General features: G+C 36.2%; 1 protein-coding gene across 3 annotated transcripts in view; it reads left to right on the top strand.

The window, feature by feature from the left end:
- Positions 1-2,607: 2,607 nt before the first annotated feature.
- The window catches only part of LOC110454994 (threonine--tRNA ligase, cytoplasmic-like), a 23,156-nt gene continuing 6,589 nt past the window's right edge, over positions 2,608-19,174 (top strand). The window contains exons 1-19 of one of the 3 annotated variants that reach the window (XM_021504858.1): positions 2,608-2,697; positions 3,651-3,710; positions 5,290-5,471; positions 6,408-6,523; positions 7,826-7,955; positions 8,733-8,850; positions 9,664-9,728; positions 9,946-10,024; positions 10,560-10,706; positions 10,949-11,047; positions 12,786-12,881; positions 13,533-13,603; positions 15,072-15,234; positions 15,940-16,077; positions 16,765-16,842; positions 16,991-17,091; positions 17,282-17,389; positions 17,701-17,773; positions 18,479-18,593. In XM_021504858.1, coding sequence (XP_021360533.1) covers positions 2,638-2,697; positions 3,651-3,710; positions 5,290-5,471; positions 6,408-6,523; positions 7,826-7,955; positions 8,733-8,850; positions 9,664-9,728; positions 9,946-10,024; positions 10,560-10,706; positions 10,949-11,047; positions 12,786-12,881; positions 13,533-13,603; positions 15,072-15,234; positions 15,940-16,077; positions 16,765-16,842; positions 16,991-17,091; positions 17,282-17,389; positions 17,701-17,773; positions 18,479-18,593 — 1,999 coding nt within the window. In that variant the 5' untranslated portion in view covers positions 2,608-2,637. The other 2 variants (XM_021504857.1, XM_021504859.1) reach the window with 2 other exon arrangements.

Below are 19,174 nucleotides of genomic sequence, written 5' to 3'. Positions count from 1 at the left end.
TAATTTATTGCAGTAAAACTTCCTTTGAGTCAGTTTGTTTGTTACATAAAAGGACGAATATTTATTTCATCTCGCATTTGTTCTGTACATGCGCCCTTGTACTATTTGCTTTTTTTTGTAGATCTTTCTCACTCTAAACCGTTTTTTTTGTAATTGTGTGTAGCATATCAAACTCAGTCAACTTGAAGTATAACTTGAAACTTGTGGGCCTATGTAGACAACAGTTGAAAGGAACATTCTTGTCCCAGCATTGATATGTGTTGATTGGTATTTTCATTAAAATGATTTATATCACGCATGTCTCGTTTAAAAATGTTACTTGCGCCTTTTTAACACAGATTCAGCACCTCAAACTGGTGTCACTGTTCAGTCAGTGATACTACAACTAGTCTCACTGTTCAGTCAGTGATACTACAACTAGTGTCACTGTTCAGTCAGTGGTATTACAACTAGTGTCGCTGTTCAGTCAGTGATACTACAACTAGTGTCGCTGTTCAGTCAGTGATAGTACAACTAGTGTCACTGTTCAGTCAGTGATACTACAACTAGTGTCACTGTTCAGTCAGTGATACTACAACTAGTGTCGCTGTTCAGTCAGTGATACTACAACTAGTGTCGCTGTTCAGTCAGTGATACTACAACTAGTGTCACTGTTCAGTCAGTGATACTACAACTAGTGTCACTGTTCAGTCAGTGATACTACAACTAGTGTCGCTGTTCAGTCAGTGATACTACAACTAGTGTCGCTGTTCAGTCAGTGATACTACAACTAGTGTCACTGTTCAGTCAGTGATACTACAACTAGTGTCACTGTTCAGTCAGTGATACTACAACTAGTGTCGCTGTTCAGTCAGTGATACTACAACTAGTGTCGCTGTTCAGTCAGTGATACTACAACTAGTGTCACTGTTCAGTCAGTGATACTACAACTAGTGTCACTGTTCAGTCAGTGATACTACAACTAGTGTCGCTGTTCAGTCAGTGATACTACAACTAGTGTCGCTGTTCAGTCAGTGATACTACAACTAGTGTCACTGTTCAGTCAGTGATACTACAACTAGTGTCGCTGTTCAGTCAGTGATACTACAACTAGTGTCGCTGTTCAGTCAGTGATACTACAACTAGTGTCACTGTTCAGTCAGTGATACTACAACTAGTGTCGCTGTTCACAGGCGCGTAACAACCTATGTAGCAAAAAAGCCCAGGCTTACACATCATTTTAATAATAAAAAGGCGACAAAGACAATATGATACAAAATATTAAAAAGCAAAATATTTGTAAAATAATAGGGGAAAATAATATTTTCTTGCTTTAAAATGGCCATTGAAACTGACGCCAGAACACGGGAGAACGCGTCTCAGGCGTTCTAGAAAACAAAAAAATCTCCTGGGGGAGACCCCCACAACCCACATCGATGGGAAGGGGTAAGACCCCCTAGCTTTTGCTTATCTGTGACATTATATAGGTCTATTGAGAATTTCACATCATAGATACACGTAGTTAGATACATTCATTTTTCCCCGTCATGAACTTATAAAGTATGTTTTTAAGAGTAGTCCTAGGTCTATCTTCAGTAGGGCTCCTGGATATATATGTAGATCTATACATATATCTAAACATCGATATAGGAGCTACCGTCATCTTATGTTCTGAGAAATGTTGATGATATAAAAAGGGTTTGGTGGACACAACAGCAAAAAATCTGAAATTAATCTGTTTATATTGGCTCCGACATTTTAAATATCTAGTTAATTTAGATTCATCAGGAAAGAGATATGACGCAACGGATATTATCGAGGAATTCCAACAATCGACACATTTTTGGCGTAGAGAAAAACAAGGAGAGCTGTCTTTCGCATTTGAAATGCATTTGAATTTTTGCGATGCTTTCCAATAACAAAGTGAATGAATCAACCAAAATTAAAAATTAAAACACTCAAAAATGTATCTAAAAAGCCACCAGATGGCACAACAGAGCTTCTAGATCTAAAAAAAAATCCGGTAGGGCATGCCCCCGTACCCCCCTAGAATGGATTCGCGCCTTCGGCGCTCGCACACGCACCTTTGGTGCGACTTTAAATTTCTGCATGCATATCGAAAAAGCCCAGCTACGCGCCTGCCTCCCATCCCCTCCCCCTCCTCGCTCTACGCGCTTCAGTGTGTTGCCTTCGGCAGCACATTTCATCATTGGGCTTACACATTGAAAACCCGTTTGTTACGCCCCTGGTTCAGTCAGTGATACTACAACTAGTGTCGCTGTTCAGTCAGTGATACTACAACTAGTGTTACTGTTCGGTCAGTGATACTACAACTAGTGTCACTATTTAGAAGGGAGACTTCCGATTTCGGACCCCAAAAGTGAGCATTTTTATCCAGTGAATTTGTTAAACTGTTCTTACTTTCTAAGATTTGATGGAACAGTCCAAACGATGCCATTTATAAGTGTCATTTTTTCCCTATGGTGTACATAAACACATGTTATTGATGCTTTTAATTTTGAGCACGCATAATCTCCCCCATGGAAATTTCAAAAAATTGGCAAGTATGTAGTAAGTAGGCCATTTCATCCGGAATGTTTCGACTTTGTTTATTAGTTTACTGTTTCTACTTCCGTTCATGCGTGAAGACAGAACAGCATGGCAGAAAACGTGGAAAAACAGCTCAAAAAGATGGACATATCTGAAAAATCCGAAAAGGCACGGATACAATAGTTTTAGTACTCGATCCTTACAGCCATCATGTTTTCCAAGTTTATTATAACACGTCTTTCCAAGAGGATATGCCATACTTTCTCCAGATATGCATCCACGGTTTGTGGTTATCGCTTGAGTGATATAGTAACATATATAGTAGTGTAAACAAAAATTATAATATGATTCATGTTTATTTAACATTACATTGACTCTCTTGTTATAACTTACCTGAGTTAAATGTGGAATTTGTTTGACTTGGAGAGTCTAGAGATATACCTTGGCTGAATATATGTCAATTTACCGGACTAATTTTAGACCTACTTTCTATCAGCTGTCTATTGCATCATCTACACGTTACACGAATGCACACAGTGTATCGTAGGCCTATTTAAACCGAAAACTAGAGATCCAATATCATCGTGATTTAAAGAACAGCGCGAATTCCATGAAATCTGTTTTTGGAGTCAGCTCATAGATTCTTAGTAAAGTTTATATTATTATTAAGGACAGCTCATTCTTGCCGTGGTTTTAAATATATGAATTATAATTATAAGGACTATTATAGGAACAGTTCATTCTATTATATACTGTGTATATAAAACCGTTAGCGTGCATGTGACTTTGGCCGGAATTATACTTAAATGTGCAAGTGAACGCTGCTTTCTAGCAATAGTTGTTTAAAAATGGAGCATTTTCGCTCCGGTAGCTCTGATGAGGAGGATGAGGTAGATATTGATCTTATTTTGTTGTAAATCCTAATTCACTTATGTGAATTTTTAATAATGTGGCACCCTAATCACTCGTCAGTACATTGTAGCTATATACATTTGTATGTTATGATTACATTTTGTTAGATTTAAATGTTAGTGCTAATTAGTTTTACTGATCTTATAAGTGTTAGCTTTTAGTCCTTTCAGGATGAGGGTTTACAACTAATCTGTTGCTTTTTTTACTAGGGAGGAAAAAAGGGTAAAAAGGCTGCTGCTGAAACTGGATCTGGAGACAAGTTAAAAGAGGTTTGTTTAATACCAGAGTTGATATATATATGTATATGCATTAATGTGTGTCACTTCAATTAGTCACTAACAAGTATTTGAATTTTTCAGTAATAATTATTAAATGAAGGACAATACCAAAAATATTCAATAAGAGTTGCTACACTTTATAACTAGGCTCTGAATTCACCACTAAACAAATCACTGAGGGTAGGTATAGCTAGGTATTAAAATTAAACTTATTTTTATGAAGTTTATATTGGAGAGTAAACTTTACTTCAACAGTGATTCCTTGAAAATTGCCAAAACATTTAGGGTATTGACTATATACACAAAAAATTAGGATAGGTAGCAGGGTTACCAGAAAACAACTATTTTTTGCCTTATAAAAAAGGTATTGCATGGGGAGAAAAATGAACAGGTTTTTTTTTAATTAATTATTATGTTACCTAAGTGCATAAGCTGTCATAAAATGTTAAATATAAAAAAAATGTTTAAGGTTCCAATTTCTGAAAGAAAAAAAATTGAAACTAAACATTAAGTTTTCAATTTTAATCTAGATTTTTTTAACAAACTGATTGAAGTACTGCTGACAAAATAAATAGATTGCTTAGATACAACCTTTAGGGAAAAGCTTTGTCAGCACTTGTTTATTACTTGTTTGGTACATGTACCAGGGTACTTTCACTTTAGCTACACTTTATGTGTACAGCCATGTGCATGGAATAGGTATCTATATTTATACTACAGGTAATTTATTGGTGTAGCACATACATTGAGAAGTGGTAAAACCAGCATGCAGATTTCTTTTCATTTCATTTCATTTTCCAACAAGATATATATACTGAATAGTACCTGGTATTCCATTGACCAATAAATATAGGACTATCATCAATCATGCTTTTCATTGTACACAGAGTTCAAAGCAAAACTGTAAGGACTTCTTCGAAGTGGTACACATCTGACTTTGTATTGCATAATATTCTTGCTAGTTGATTAAGTCATCAAGGGTCATTACACAAGCATCCCGTTCAAAATAAATAAATAATAGTCTGAACTCATGATTTATTTGCAGAATTTTGATTAAAACATTGTGAAGTGGCATATATTAATGCAATTTAGGGTCCTGCATTTGGAGAATGTGAATGCCTGCAATGCAAAGAGCATGGCACCTCATATTAAATATACAAGCATATTTGGCCCAAGGTCTCCCACTATTTAAAGCACTGATTTTATATCTTAAACGTTTGTATCATTGTGTATAATTACATATAATTGTAAATTTAAAGTGGGCCATTCTGTAAATGAGTTGTTTTAGTCACGAGATGTTTCCTGTCCGTTTAAATCACTAAATTAATTCCTGTGACAGTGTGTGTACATGTTCTCTTTTGTTAAGAGAGATAATAGATGATTCCAGTATGTTGTTACCAATACTAAGACGATTCCTGACTGTTGTTGTTAACTTAGGACGGTTTTTGCCTATTGTTAGGGCCCCTAAATAAATTGTTTGTTGTTACCCAAAGACGATTTCTGTCGGTTGTTACTCTCAATTCCTGTTTGTTTTTTGCCATACATAATGCCTTGCTAATTTCCCCCTTAGATGATGCCCCCTCCAGAGTTCCTGGCCGAGCGGCAGATTCTGTGGGACCAGTTAAAGAAGGAGGCTGATGAACAATTAGCTGCAATGCCTTCTGCACCCATCAAGATAACATTGCCTGATGGAAAAGTGGTGGATGGTCAGTCTTGGCAGACCACACCATATGAGGTCGCAAAGGGCATCAGGTATGTGTTGCTCTAGATCTGCCATCAATTTTTTGCATTGTCATATAAGTTTATAATCGAGTGTCATTTTTTCACAATTTATTTGTTAACAATTGACACGTGGACAATAATACAGAACAGTACTGGACACAATGATACAATCTCTGCTTAACCTATTTCAAAGTTTCCTAGCAACAGCTGAGGTCATTTATGATATTGGAATCAGTACTGCACATTGTTTGCATAGATCTGTATCAATTCAATGCTTAGAGAGTATGTGAAGCATATTCAAACATTTTAATGATCCAACTTTTTCAATCTCCACTTCCTCAGTTGCAGTGATAAACATGCACACCTTTGACCTGATCAACAGAGGTAGATATGCCTCATCGATCTTAATTAGAATGACAGTACATAACAGATTATCTAAATCAGAGGTTGGAATGTTGTTGATTTGACAAATTGTTTTCTCTCAAAACAGTTTTGCACTATTTAGGAAAAGCAATAATTTCTTTGTAGCAAATAGTCATCAATAATTTCAAATTGTGGAGAATATTATCGGTAGTATGAGAAGAGATCAGACAAGATAAAAAAAAATCTTTAAGTTTGAGATCTGGGACCCAAAATTATGACTAGCGGATCTAGCTAAAAGTATGGTAAAAAGTCAGACCTACATATTTCAAAGTTGTCAGAAAATGATTATCGTGTTGTCAAGCCCATATGTTTATTTTTAAATAATATTAATCGTTGACCGTTATATTGCGGGAAGACCTTCAGAAACTATGTCATGACCAAGGCTTTCTTGACTGAAAAAGTCCTTGACCCAGAAATGTCCCAGTACATTGTATTAGTGTGATGGAATTCTATCATACTTCGATATCCAAGGGTACCTTTGGACAGGCTGTCTATGCCACATCTATTTTTAGATTCAATAATGATTGACATTTTGTGTTGTAGTCAAGGCTTGGCCGACAGCTGTGTGGTTGCCAAGGTGAATGATGTGCAATGGGACCTCGACAGGCCATTCGAGTGTGATGCCACACTACAGCTCCTCAAGTTTGATGACCCAGAAGGTGACTAAATAGCTACATGTAATAACACGATTAAACTGTGGGGCTGGAGGAAATTATTTATAGTAGTCTTCTGTACCAGATCCAGTAAATAGCGTGTTCTTCTGACCCCTTAAAGGGGCTGGTTGGGGAAAAAATTACAAAATAAATGGGTCTAAATGCGGTCTCTGGCCTTCCAAAAGTTATACCACGGCAATATGATGGCCGAGTTGTGCTTGCAATGTTGAGTTTTGACCACTGAAATATCGGGGAAGCCCCGCGTAAATTTAGCGCAGATCTATTTATATATGTCACGAGGTTGTTTCGAAAGTGAGGCAGTGAAGATAACAACAATAGCACGCCGTCATGTGCCATGTCGGACAAGACAGCAATACTATACGTAAATAATTGTTTTCAAAGGTCATGTATGATGGAAGTGTAGTATTCCTACCTATATGTTGTTAAATATAACGGTATTGATACCTCGTGCCTGTCATGACTTTTGCGTGCATCTTTTTCTTTCTCCGAGATGTTTACATTTGGCCTTGTTGATGACGCGCGTGCGGTAAAATTACATCACTGATCTGAGTCAATTGAGAGTTTTAGACTGTTAGGTGACGATTTAGGATTTCTTTAATATAATTATAATTTTTTCTCTTTGGGAGTGAATTTCAGCAAAATTTGTATCTGTTTATTTTATAAGAAGGTATTTTAAACATGTGTAAGCCATTTTAGCAAATATGACATTTTTTCCCCGACCAGCCCCTTTAACAGAAGAGCTAAGCAAGGTTACTATTCAACCAGATTAGTTTCAAGCCAATCTTCATACAAATGTTTTTGTTATAGTCCTTACAAAGTGTTTATAATTGGGTAAACAAGAAACCTGAGATGACTCGTGTGGTCTCTAGTTAGCAGAAGCATTGTAGATACTTTTCTAGTTCAGTCATGATTACAAGAGAAACAAGTAAGCGATACAGGCCTTTTCAGCCTCTTGTTACAACAAGCATGCACAGGTCAACCTTGTGTGAAGTCTAATGTTTCAAATAAATATTATTAAACAAATTGTGCTTAAAACAAACTGATTAATTTGGCATTCTGGGTTATAAGACCATAATTGCTTCAATTGAAAAAAATGTATTTCAAGTACTAGCCTGTAGGAATAACTATATAAATTCTACTAGCGAAACATATATGTTCCAGTAAGTATTAAAAATGTTCACCGGACACAAAATCTACTAGTTCTCTGTTGCGATGAATAGTACATGATATACATGTTTGTAAATTGTGATAAAGTCTGTTTTCTTACAAACATGTCTTGTTTTTAAGGTGAATATGTTTTCCGGCACTCCAGTGCTCACATATTGGGAGAAGCAATGGAGCGACTTTACGGGGGACATCTTTGTTATGGTCCCCCTATAGAGGGAGGCTTCTATTACGACATGTGGTCAGGCGACAAGTAAGTCATCAGGTGTATTGGCATGGTGTATTATCTTTACAGTGTACCCACCACTGGGTCGGAGTCTGTAAATAGGTTACAGATGCTGTTCTAACAATAGAACAGGTTGTTATAGATTTTACAAATGTGCTTCCAATCACACCCCAATCTTTGTATAGAACTGTTAAACGTCATATAGAACTTTGATATGAATGAAAACCAGGTATTTTACAAATGAAGTCATATTTATGCATAGCTTGAAATGGATTTGTGAGTATATCTGGGGTCCCTTTTGAAAGTATATAGGAATATTAATGGCTTTTGATTAAGAGTGATTCAACACTTTTGTGGACCTTAGTTACAGTGGGTCTGTAATTAATACGCCTCATCTAAACCATATTTTAACCTAGTCTGCATTTGGCGTTGGTAAATATTCTCAGATCAGTGCATATATGTGTCAATATCTAAAACCTCATAGGGCTGCGTTGGCCGAGTGGTTAAGGCCTCTGACCGTCTACAGTCATTAACCCCTTGTTAATCTTGATCACTAGGTCACAGGTTCAATGCTTACCTGGGATAGTCGCCAGGTACTGCCTGTATGTCGGTGCTTTTTCTCCAGGTACTCTGGTTTTCCTCCACCATCAAAATATAACACGCCCTAAAATGACCCAAGACTGTTGATAGGACATAAACACCAACAAACCCTGAAATCTATCGTATTCCAGATCTCGGATGAATGGTTAAGTGTGTGAAAAAGTTTGCAGATTTGGTGGTGAGTTGTGTGTTTTGTATTTACAGGACGGTGTCCAGTGAGGACTACCCTGTGATGGATGGGATGGTGAAGAGCATCGTGAAGGAGAAGCAGCCCTTTGAACGCCTTGTTATGACCAAGGAAAACCTTCTGAAGATGTTTGCTGTAAGTTCATGAATGAATGTAGAATCATGTGAGAAATCTGGTAACGGCTTGACTCTATATTAAAGTACACTTTGACCGATACTTAACTGAACTATAGTATAGGAACAGGGCTGCCAACCTCCAGAGATGCCAATCTGGTAGCTATATAGATTTATACTAGATTTCCATCCACTGATTTTCATTGTAGGAAATTTGAAACAACAACATGTTAACAAAGTAGAATTTTTTCCCAGGACTACTTCACAGTTATAATATTAAATAGATGTTTTAGTTAAGTTAAGTTTAATCTACCAATTGTAACTGTACTATTTCGGTGTTCTCCTCAGATTCTTTGCTGAACACCTGTTGACCTGTTAGCCAGTCGGTCACCCCACTAATTACAGGTCCCTTGAGGTACACACCACTGTGGTGGTCATGTCACTGCATCAGCATACAACTGATGACTAGTTTATCAGAGTTCTTGTATTGAAGGTCCTACTCATTGTCACTTTACATGATATTGAAGGGGAAATATGTGGCATCAAGAGGAAAGAACTTCAGAAGACATTAAATTATGTATTTCTCCCTCCCAGAATGTGCGACTTGGCAGAATCCATATCAGTTTTCTCATACTTGTCGTTGTTTACATCACCATCAATAGTTTTACCATTGTGTCTTCCTGATATGTAACTTAAACATGTTACCATCATAATAGAAGTGACTCATTCAGATTATAAAGGTTAAGTTGAATTACAATTATGCATGTCTGTTTTCTCCCGGAGAGTCAATTCAATTCATGTAAATGGTAATGCTATTTATGTTTTGTCTTTACAGTATAACAAATTCAAGCAGAGGATCTTAAACGAGAAAGTGACCACTCCCACCACCACTGTCTACAAGTAAGTGTAGAAGACACTGCTGGATAGAGAGACACTTACATTTTAAACTATAAACTAGATTTGGGAGTAATAAATTGTTGATAATCAGCACAAATAGCACACTATAAAAAGAAGAAGAAATATAAATATCGACGGTTTCTTTGAAAAGAAACTAATAAATTGATTTTTTTATGATTACATGTTTTACACAGAAAGTAATGATGTGTTATGTTGATAGGTGTGGTCCCCTGATTGACTTGTGTCGAGGTCCCCATGTCCGACACACGGGCAAAATCAAGGCTATGGCTGTGACCAAGGTAACTAGTTATTATACAACACCTGTGTAGTGTCTTTAGATATAGATAGTGCCACATTACCAATATACATACATATATACAATAACGGGATCAAACATGACCACTAATGTCTGAGCAAGAAGATAGATTTTGCCCTGGCCGATGTCATTTTAATAGCAAACTTCTGTTTTGTAAGGTGTATTCCAGAAATGAAGATGGTGTCTTACAACAGTTCTTATAGCTGTGCTAGTGCTGCTCATATCAGCTAAATTATGACAAAAAAAGAATAAGTTTTCTTGCAGAGGAAATTAAAACCAACAAAATTCTTGTAAAGGACAACGCCCACAGTTCAGATGTGACTGTTCTTGTGTGGTTTAATTGCTGACTTTATGTACATTGTTCTGATGACGGTTACAATTTAATTACCATTTACAATTTTTTTTTTTTCTAATATTCTTCAGGTTAGTGAGCTTTGCTTCAACACACTTGTTACATTTTTGTTGACGCTGGAAAAAAGTTTTTAAGTCATGCCTTTAACATGGCCTTTGTTTTCTAGAATTCCTCCACATACTGGGAAGGTAAGGCTGATGCTGAGAATCTGCAGAGAGTGTATGGTATTTCTTTCCCCGATCCCAAACAGCTTAAGGAGTGGAAACACATCCAGGAGGAGGCCGCAAAACGGGACCATCGTAAACTTGGGAGGGTAGGTCATACAAAATGCTACATGGAAGGGAATTTTATGCCATGGTCTCTAACTTTTCACCCTTTATCTAGCTGATCTCTTTCTTCTTTTATATTCAGAAATTTAAAATTTGAATCTAGCTTAATCTTACATCTTACATGTAGCTTCCATTAAATTTATGACATATATGACAAGAACTATTTAAGGAAATTATGAAATCAGTTCTTTTCAAAATGATCATGGTATTATGTTCTGTTTTTCAGGAACAAGAATTGTTTTTCTTCCACGAGTGGAGTCCTGGGAGCTGTTTCTTCCTCCCCAAAGGAGCTCATATATACAACACTCTTGTAGACTTCATAAGGGTGAGTCTGTTATACATGTGTAGTAGATATTTATATGGTTGAGGCTTTTATAAATGTGTAGTAGATATTTATAAGGGTGAGTCTGTTATACATGTGTAGTAGATATTTATATGGTTGAGGCTTTTATAAATGTGTAGTAGATATTTATAAGGGTGATGCTGTAATACATGTGTAGTAGGTATTTATATGGGTGAGTATGTAATACATGTGTAGTTGTTATTTATAAGGTTGAGGCTGTTATAAAGGTGTAGTAGATATTTATATGGGTGAGGCTGTTATACATGTGTAGTACATATTTATAAGGGGGAGGCTGTTATACATGTGTAGTAGATATATATAAGAGTGAGGCTGTAATACATGTGTAGTAGGGATTTATATGGGTGAGTCTGTAATACATGTGTAGCAGATATTTATAAGGGTGAGGCTGTAATACATGTGTAGTACATATTTATAAGGGTTAGGCTGTTATACATGTGTAGTAGATATTTATATGAGTGAGGCTGTTACACATGTGTGGTAGATATTTATAAGGGTTATTTATAAGGGTGAGGCTGTAATACATGTGTAATAGATATTTATAAGGGTTAGGCTGTAATACATGTGTAGTACATATTTATAAGGGTGAGGCTGTTATACATGTGTAGTACATATTTATAAGGGTTAGGCTGTTATACATGTGTAGTAGATATATATAAGAGTGAGGCTGTAATACATGTGTAGTAGGGATTTATATGGGTGAGTCTGTAATACATGAGCAGTAGATATTTATAAGGGTGAGGCTGTTTTACATGTGTAGTAGATATTTATATGGGCGAGTCTGTAATACATGTGTAGTAGATATTTATAAGAGTGAGTCTGTAATACATGTGTAGTAGATATATATATGGGTGAGGCTGTAATACATGTGTAGTACATATTTATAAGGGGGAGGCTGTTATACATGTGTAGTAGATATTTATATGGGCGAGTCTGTAATACATGTGTAGTAGATATATATATGGGTGAGGCTGTAATACATGTGTAGTAGATATATATATGGGTGAGGCTGTAATACATGTGTAGTTGTTATTTATAAGGTTGAGGCTGTTATAAATGTGTAGTAGATATTTATAAGGGTGAGGCCGTAATACATGTGAGTAGATATTTATAAGGGTGAGTCTGTTATACATGTGTAGTAGATATTTATAAGGGGGAGGCTGTAATACATGTGTAGTAGATATTTATAAGGGTGAGGCTGTAATACATGTGTAGTACATATTTATAAGGGTGAGGCTGTTATACATGTGTAGTAGATATTTATAAGGGTGAGGCTGTAATACATGTGAGTAGATATTTATAAGGGTGAGTCTGTAATACATGAGTAGTAGATATTTATATGGGTGGGTCTGTAATACATGTGTAGTAGATATATATAAGGGTGAGGCTGTTATACATGTGTAGTAGATATATATAAGAGTGAGGCTGTAATACATGTGTAGTAGGTATCTATATGGGTAAGGCTGTAATACATGTGTAGTACATATTTAAAGGGTGTTCCAGAATTAACAGTACATTAGGAATGAGGGCACTTTTTCAGGGTCCAAACCATCCATAAAATTTTAAGCATTTAATATAAGGAATGGTAGGTGGATCTGGTTTTAACAATAAATAACGAAACAACCCTTACTGTTTTCTTGGAAATTGAAAAAAAGCAACATTTTAATCTGATAACAGGAACGTTTGATTTCTCCAATTTCAGGGTGAATACAAAAAGAGAGGTTTCCAAGAAGTTGTGTCTCCCAACATTTTCAACAGCAAGCTCTGGCAACAGTCCGGTCACTGGCAACATTATGATGTAGGTTTAATATTTACAACAGCAAGCTCTGGCAACAGTCCGGTGACTGGCAACATAATGATGTAAGTTAAAAATATCATGTCCAACAGAGTGTGTTATCCACATTATTTGTAGAAATTACGTTTTCACATGGTTATGTTTATAGCAGAAATATACCATAATATTTACATTCCCGTCACACTTACATCATACGTTGATGCAATTTATTCATAGCTCTGCAATACAATGTGGTGTAAATATTAACTTTTATGACTTTATAAGAGTGATGGTATTTCCCAGGGGCTGTTCTTTTTCTTGAGTAACATGAACAGTTTGATGGCTATTTCAATATGGAAGCATTTTTTAATTTGTTTGTATTAGAACTATTATATGTGGATATTCTGATAAACATAAATACTTTATAATTGAAGTAAAGCAATTTTGCTGTTTAAATATGAAATCTATCATATGCCAGAGGTTTTGATTGGTAGCTAAGTTACAGAATTCATTATATCTAAACACCTACAGGCCAACATGGTATAGTGTTCAGGCCAACACGGTATAGTGTTCAGGCCAACACGGTATAGTGTTCAGGCCAACACAGTATAGAGTTGGTCAGACTCACATGGTTTCCATACTTTTATGACATTGTGTGTTTGCTGTTTTAAACAGGACAACATGTTCGTGTGTGACGTTGACAAGGAAAAGTTTGCCCTCAAACCCATGAACTGTCCTGGCCACTGGTAAGACTTCAGAGTAGCAGATTTACGAAATTTGTGAAATAACAATTGATTAGTTATGAATGATGTTTATAGTTCATTTATGTGTTACAATGGAAATTACAGGCAGCCACTATCAGGTGATAGGTGCCATTAACTTATTCTCATTTCATTTCTGACAAGTCAATCTTCATACATATATTACCTTAGCTATTACAAGGACATTGAACAATAAACAAGCATAACTAGCAGACTGTGACACATATCATGAACAAGGTCTGTGATAAACTTTGTGTACATATGGCACACTCCACAGTCCTCACAAGAACTTTTTTGGACTTCTGTATATCAACCCATCTGGAGGCATGGTAGTCTAGTGGTAGGATGCCAGGCTCGTAATCGAAGGATTGCTGGTTCGAGTCATGGCACGGCACTGTGTTGTATCTTTGAGCAAGATACTTTACTCCGCTTGTTCCAGTCTACTTAGCTGTAAATGAGTACATTGTTGAATGCTAGCTGTAAGCACCGAAATGGCAGCTCCGGTTGTATGCTCCCCAGGAAGTTGAGAAAAATATTGGCTGGTTGCAAAGGCCCTATAACCACGGATAATAATTTGTGAACCGCTTTGAGACCTATGAAAAATGCACAACAACCTGGTTTAAGAACATATCATAGCAATATGTTTAGATCCTTTTATATGCTGACATATATTTCAGACACACACTTTGATGTGACTCTTGGTTTTCATACAAAACAGTATGAGTTTTAGGTCACAGAGGTCAAAGATGTGGAATTTCTAAACAACTTCTTCTGAATAGCCAATAGTTCCAGGGTGATGATAATTGACCAGTAAAATGTTGGGAGAAACGTCTACCAAAATGTTCAAATGAATGACCTTCACCCATTTTCATGGTTACAGGGGTCAGTTATCTTGAAAACCTTTGAACAAGTTCCCTTAAATAACCAAAGACCCAGGGTTGTGTGTGTTTAAATCATTTAACAGGTTCTAGATATTTTGCTTTTAGCTTTATTTTAGTTCACTTTTAAGATCACAAGTGTGAGATTAATAAAAGGTGAATGATGCAAGCCCATTGGGCCTCTTGTTAATGTGATAACAGTATTTCCTCAATTCTTAAATGATTTGAAAGTTATTACACTCAAAACTTCATTTTCAATTGACAACTTATGAATACTTGTATTTACATCTGTCTTAAGTTAACAGCTGCAAAACAATATCAGTTATGTGATGTTACCTTTGTCTAGTTAAACTACATAGATTAAATATTAATAAACACAACAAGTTATTGTCAGTTTACTGTTTATACCAGTATATACTTTCACATTTATTTCCGAGGAGCTCTAATCAAAGGGTTCATATTTATTCAGGTTGAGTTAAAGATATTAATTAAAAGAAGAAATGGATGTCCTTGTAATTCAAACATTTAAAAGTTCTCTATAGGTTAAGTAATTTATTTATACTTGTCTGTTTCAGTTTGATGTTTGATGTACGTCCACGTTCCTGGAAAGAGCTGCCAGTGAGAATGGCCGACTTTGGTGTATTACACAGAAACGAGATCAAGGGTGCACTTAGCGGCTTGACCCGTGTCCGAAGGTTCCAGCAGGATGACGCCCACATATTCTGTAGACCAGACCAGGTCAGATTCCAGCACTTTGTTGTTGTCAAGACTTGGTTCTATATACTTTGTATTTGGGCGGTCTGAACCATATACCCTCTAAACGGTTTGCTCTTTACAAAGGAATAAGTTCATTGATTTATGGTGTATGTGGGAGATAGGAATCTCACACACTATGGTCTCATAAGTTGGTTATTTGCATTATCCTTCTGCCAATTTGACAACTTTTTAACTAGTTGGAATGGAGTAGATTTTGACCAAGTTTGATAGGGAGTATTGCTGGGACTTGATATAAATGAAGGCTGTGACCTTCGAGGGGCAGGACAGGGCCACATATAGGTAAAGTAGAGTATGATTTTATAGACAGCCTTTTGATATAAGTTGGTATAGAACATCCTTGGTTTAAGGGGACTAAGTAGGCAGAAAGGCACTGAGTAGGGCTGGGCGAAACAACAGAAATAAGGATAATAATGTCCAACAGTCTGAGGATATTTTTAGACCTAATATACGAATAAGGTTAGATATTTATAGAGATTCATTACTAAGTTTCTGTTGGATTCTAGTTTGTTTTTATTTCCCTCATTTGATACACATGTGTCATAATCAATATAATTGTGGCTAAAAGCATGTGTCAGAGCTATTCAGGCCTTTTGGCCTTTTGTTTTATTTCAGACACTTGTCTATTTTCACACCCCAAAGTCATCCATATTTTATTTTTGTATTTAGATCAAGGAGGAGATTGCTGGTTGTCTCGACTTCCTGAGGCATGCGTATGGTGTGTTTGGATTTACCTTCAAACTCAATCTGTCCACTCGTCCTGAGAAATTTTTGGGAGATATTTCCATTTGGAATGAGGCAGAGAAGGTGAATGTTTCTTTCGACCTACAATTATGTGTTTAAAATTATCTAATATACTGTGTATAAAAGTTGTGTAAAAAGTAAATTTATTTGACAAACCTTGTTCACTCAATAAGTAATATATATTTCATAAAATGTGACTATGTCCTGAGAGATCACATTTTGATTGATGATTTGGGTTAAACAAGCCCAAAAAGTATACATATAGATCAGTGAATATTGGAAGAATCCACATAGATTTAAGATTTCAAGTTTAAAAGTAAAATAGAAAGAAGTTAATTGAAAATGTGTTTGGATCCCATTTGTATTAATCACTTCATAGTAGAATTCCCTTACATACCAATGTATAAATAATGTTTGTAGCAAGAAATTGATCTTCCTCACCAACAAGAAGTCTTGTTATTACTGTAAAATCACTAATTTTCCTGGGTTTTTTTTTCTTCAATTCTGCTGATATCATCGGTAATCTATAAAATTAAGATGTAATTACAAGCTTGACTAACAGCATTCTCCGTTTGAATGGGTATTTGGTGATCCACGAATTCATGTACCCCGATAACTTTCGGGACACCACGAAATTGGCCCCCCCAATATATCTGATTTCACAATAACATTTAATAGGTATAAATTTTGTGTACAAGCTTTCACACTTTAAGTATGAAAATTAAATAAATGCATTTAATTTGTTATCAGCAACTTGAGGAATGTTTGAATGAATTCGGAGAAGGATGGGTGCTGAATCCCGCGGACGGTGCCTTCTATGGACCAAAGGTATGTTCAAAAATTATTTCTATATCTTGAGATAGAATAATACATTGTTTCTTACCAATTCGACTGCTTTCTGGACCCAGATTATCTGACTGGTCTTTACAATTGTGTTTTTTGTTATCTGGGTAAAGCTGTAATGTGTTTTTTTTAGATTGATATTACAATCATGGATGCACTGAAGCGTGCTCACCAGACTGCCACGATACAGCTGGACTTTCAACTACCTCTCCGCTTCAACCTTTCTTATGTCACGTGAGTTGCCAAAAACACAATTTCCATTTTTCAATATAAAGTTTTGCTGATCTGCTTAAAGAAACCTATGCAGGAACACATGTAACTGAATTCATGCATGAATATCGAGGTTTGTTGTAGTATAGGACTAGCCTACATGCTGATTGTCATATGTAAAATAGCTAAGAAAATCATTTTGTGTATATCACAGCGGTGAGGACGCTGCAGAAAAGAAGCGGCCAGTGATAATCCACAGAGCTGTCCTTGGCTCTGTGGAGAGGATGATCGCCATCTTGTGTGAGAATTATAGTGGCAAGTGGTAAGTTAACACAGTAGGCAAATAATGAAACTAATGTCATTTACATAGTATTAGTAAAAATGGTGAAACATATCTTAGTAACGAAAAAAGGAAACTTTCAATGTAAGATTTTTTTTTTAAATTAGGGATCACATATTTTCATTTCCAGAAATACCAATTATGCATCAATGTTGAACAATATTTGTCCAGTCTGGAAAATTCTTGCTCAATAGCTATATCAAGACGTAACTAAATAATATTTCTCACCGAGACAAATCGAGTAGAAGAACATGCAGGTATTTTTTTAAACATTGTTCTATATTGCTGTCCAGGCCTTTCTGGCTGTCTCCACGCCAAGCTGTTGTGATTCCAGTGGCAGCCACGTACAATGACTACGCCAATGAGGTAGGTACTTGACGTAAAGAGTGACTTGTACAGAGGTCATTACTGTCTTTAGGCATGTGGTTGTATCAAAGCAGGATTCACAGGCAAATACTTTCTGGTGCAAAGTAGTGAGATCAGTTGAGATTTTTACCCTGAATTAGTGAGGAATTTATGACATTAAAAACGAAAATAATATTGCACTTACCATAGTGTTATGGTTTATGTTATACTGTAGCTAGATGAACCAAAATCGGTTGATTTTGTGGGACTGATTAAAGTTTGGGACAGATGTGTATTTTTTGTGAGTCTCACACTCAAATCGTTAGATATGGCATGTATGAGGATTTTAGAGGACAAAGCAAGGTATATTAGTCAAGCCGCAGACAAACATTCATTTACAGCATTATACCGACATAAACCTTTGACATTGATACATAGTGTTTTCAAAGTAGACAATAATTGAAAATTAGTTGCATAACCATATCAGTTACTATGATTATTATAGATAGTTATAATTTGTGATCAGAGGGAAATCTCAGAAATGTTTTTGAGATATCCTAAGCGCATGATAACAAAAAATGACTTAATATATGTTCGTCACCAGAGAATAGAAAACATCTTAAACATTCACTTACCCCAGGGATTTGATGGCATGCTAAACAACTGTTATCTGAATTTGAGAATTAATTCTCAGCACTTCATATATATTCTGCTCTTGTTTATAAGGTGAAGAAGCAAATCCATGATGCTGGCTTCATGTGTGATGTTGATGTTGACGAGGGTACCACGCTCAATAAGAAGGTCCGCAATTGTCAGCTGGCTCAGTACAACTTCATCCTAGGTAAAGATGTTACGACAAATATTCAAGTATAATTTGTTGAATAATTAATCAAAGGTCTACTACTTCTAGGCCTTCTGGTCCCAGATCTTTACTACGTTTAGACATGACCAATAAAACGGCCAACGACATGTAATTGGTCCCAGATTTGTACTACGTTTAGACAAGTGATTGGTCCAAGGTTTGCTCTACGTTTAGACATGTGATTGGTCCCAGGTTTGCTCTACGTTTAGATAGTGATTGGTCCCAGATTCGTCTACGTTCAGACATATGATTGGTCCCAGATTTGTACTATGTTTAGCCATGTTATTGGTCCCAGATTTGTCCTACGTTTAGACATATGATTGGTCCCAGATTTGCACTATGTCTAGACATGTGATTGGTCCCAGGTTTGCTCTACGTTTAGACATGTGATTGGTCCCAGATTCGTCTACGTTTAGACAAGTGATTGGTCCCAGATTTGTACTATGTTTAGACATGTTATTGGTCCCAGATTTGTACTGCGTTTAGACATGTGATTGGTCCCAGGTTTGCACTACGTTTAGACATGTGATTGGTCCCAGATTTGTACTACGTTTAGACAT

This window comes from Mizuhopecten yessoensis, unplaced genomic scaffold (genome assembly GCF_002113885.1).
Source record: "Mizuhopecten yessoensis strain PY_sf001 unplaced genomic scaffold, ASM211388v2 scaffold8123, whole genome shotgun sequence".
In the NCBI taxonomy this organism is placed as follows: domain Eukaryota; kingdom Metazoa; phylum Mollusca; class Bivalvia; order Pectinida; family Pectinidae; genus Mizuhopecten; species Mizuhopecten yessoensis.
This window is presented reverse-complemented; position numbering and strand designations above follow the sequence as displayed.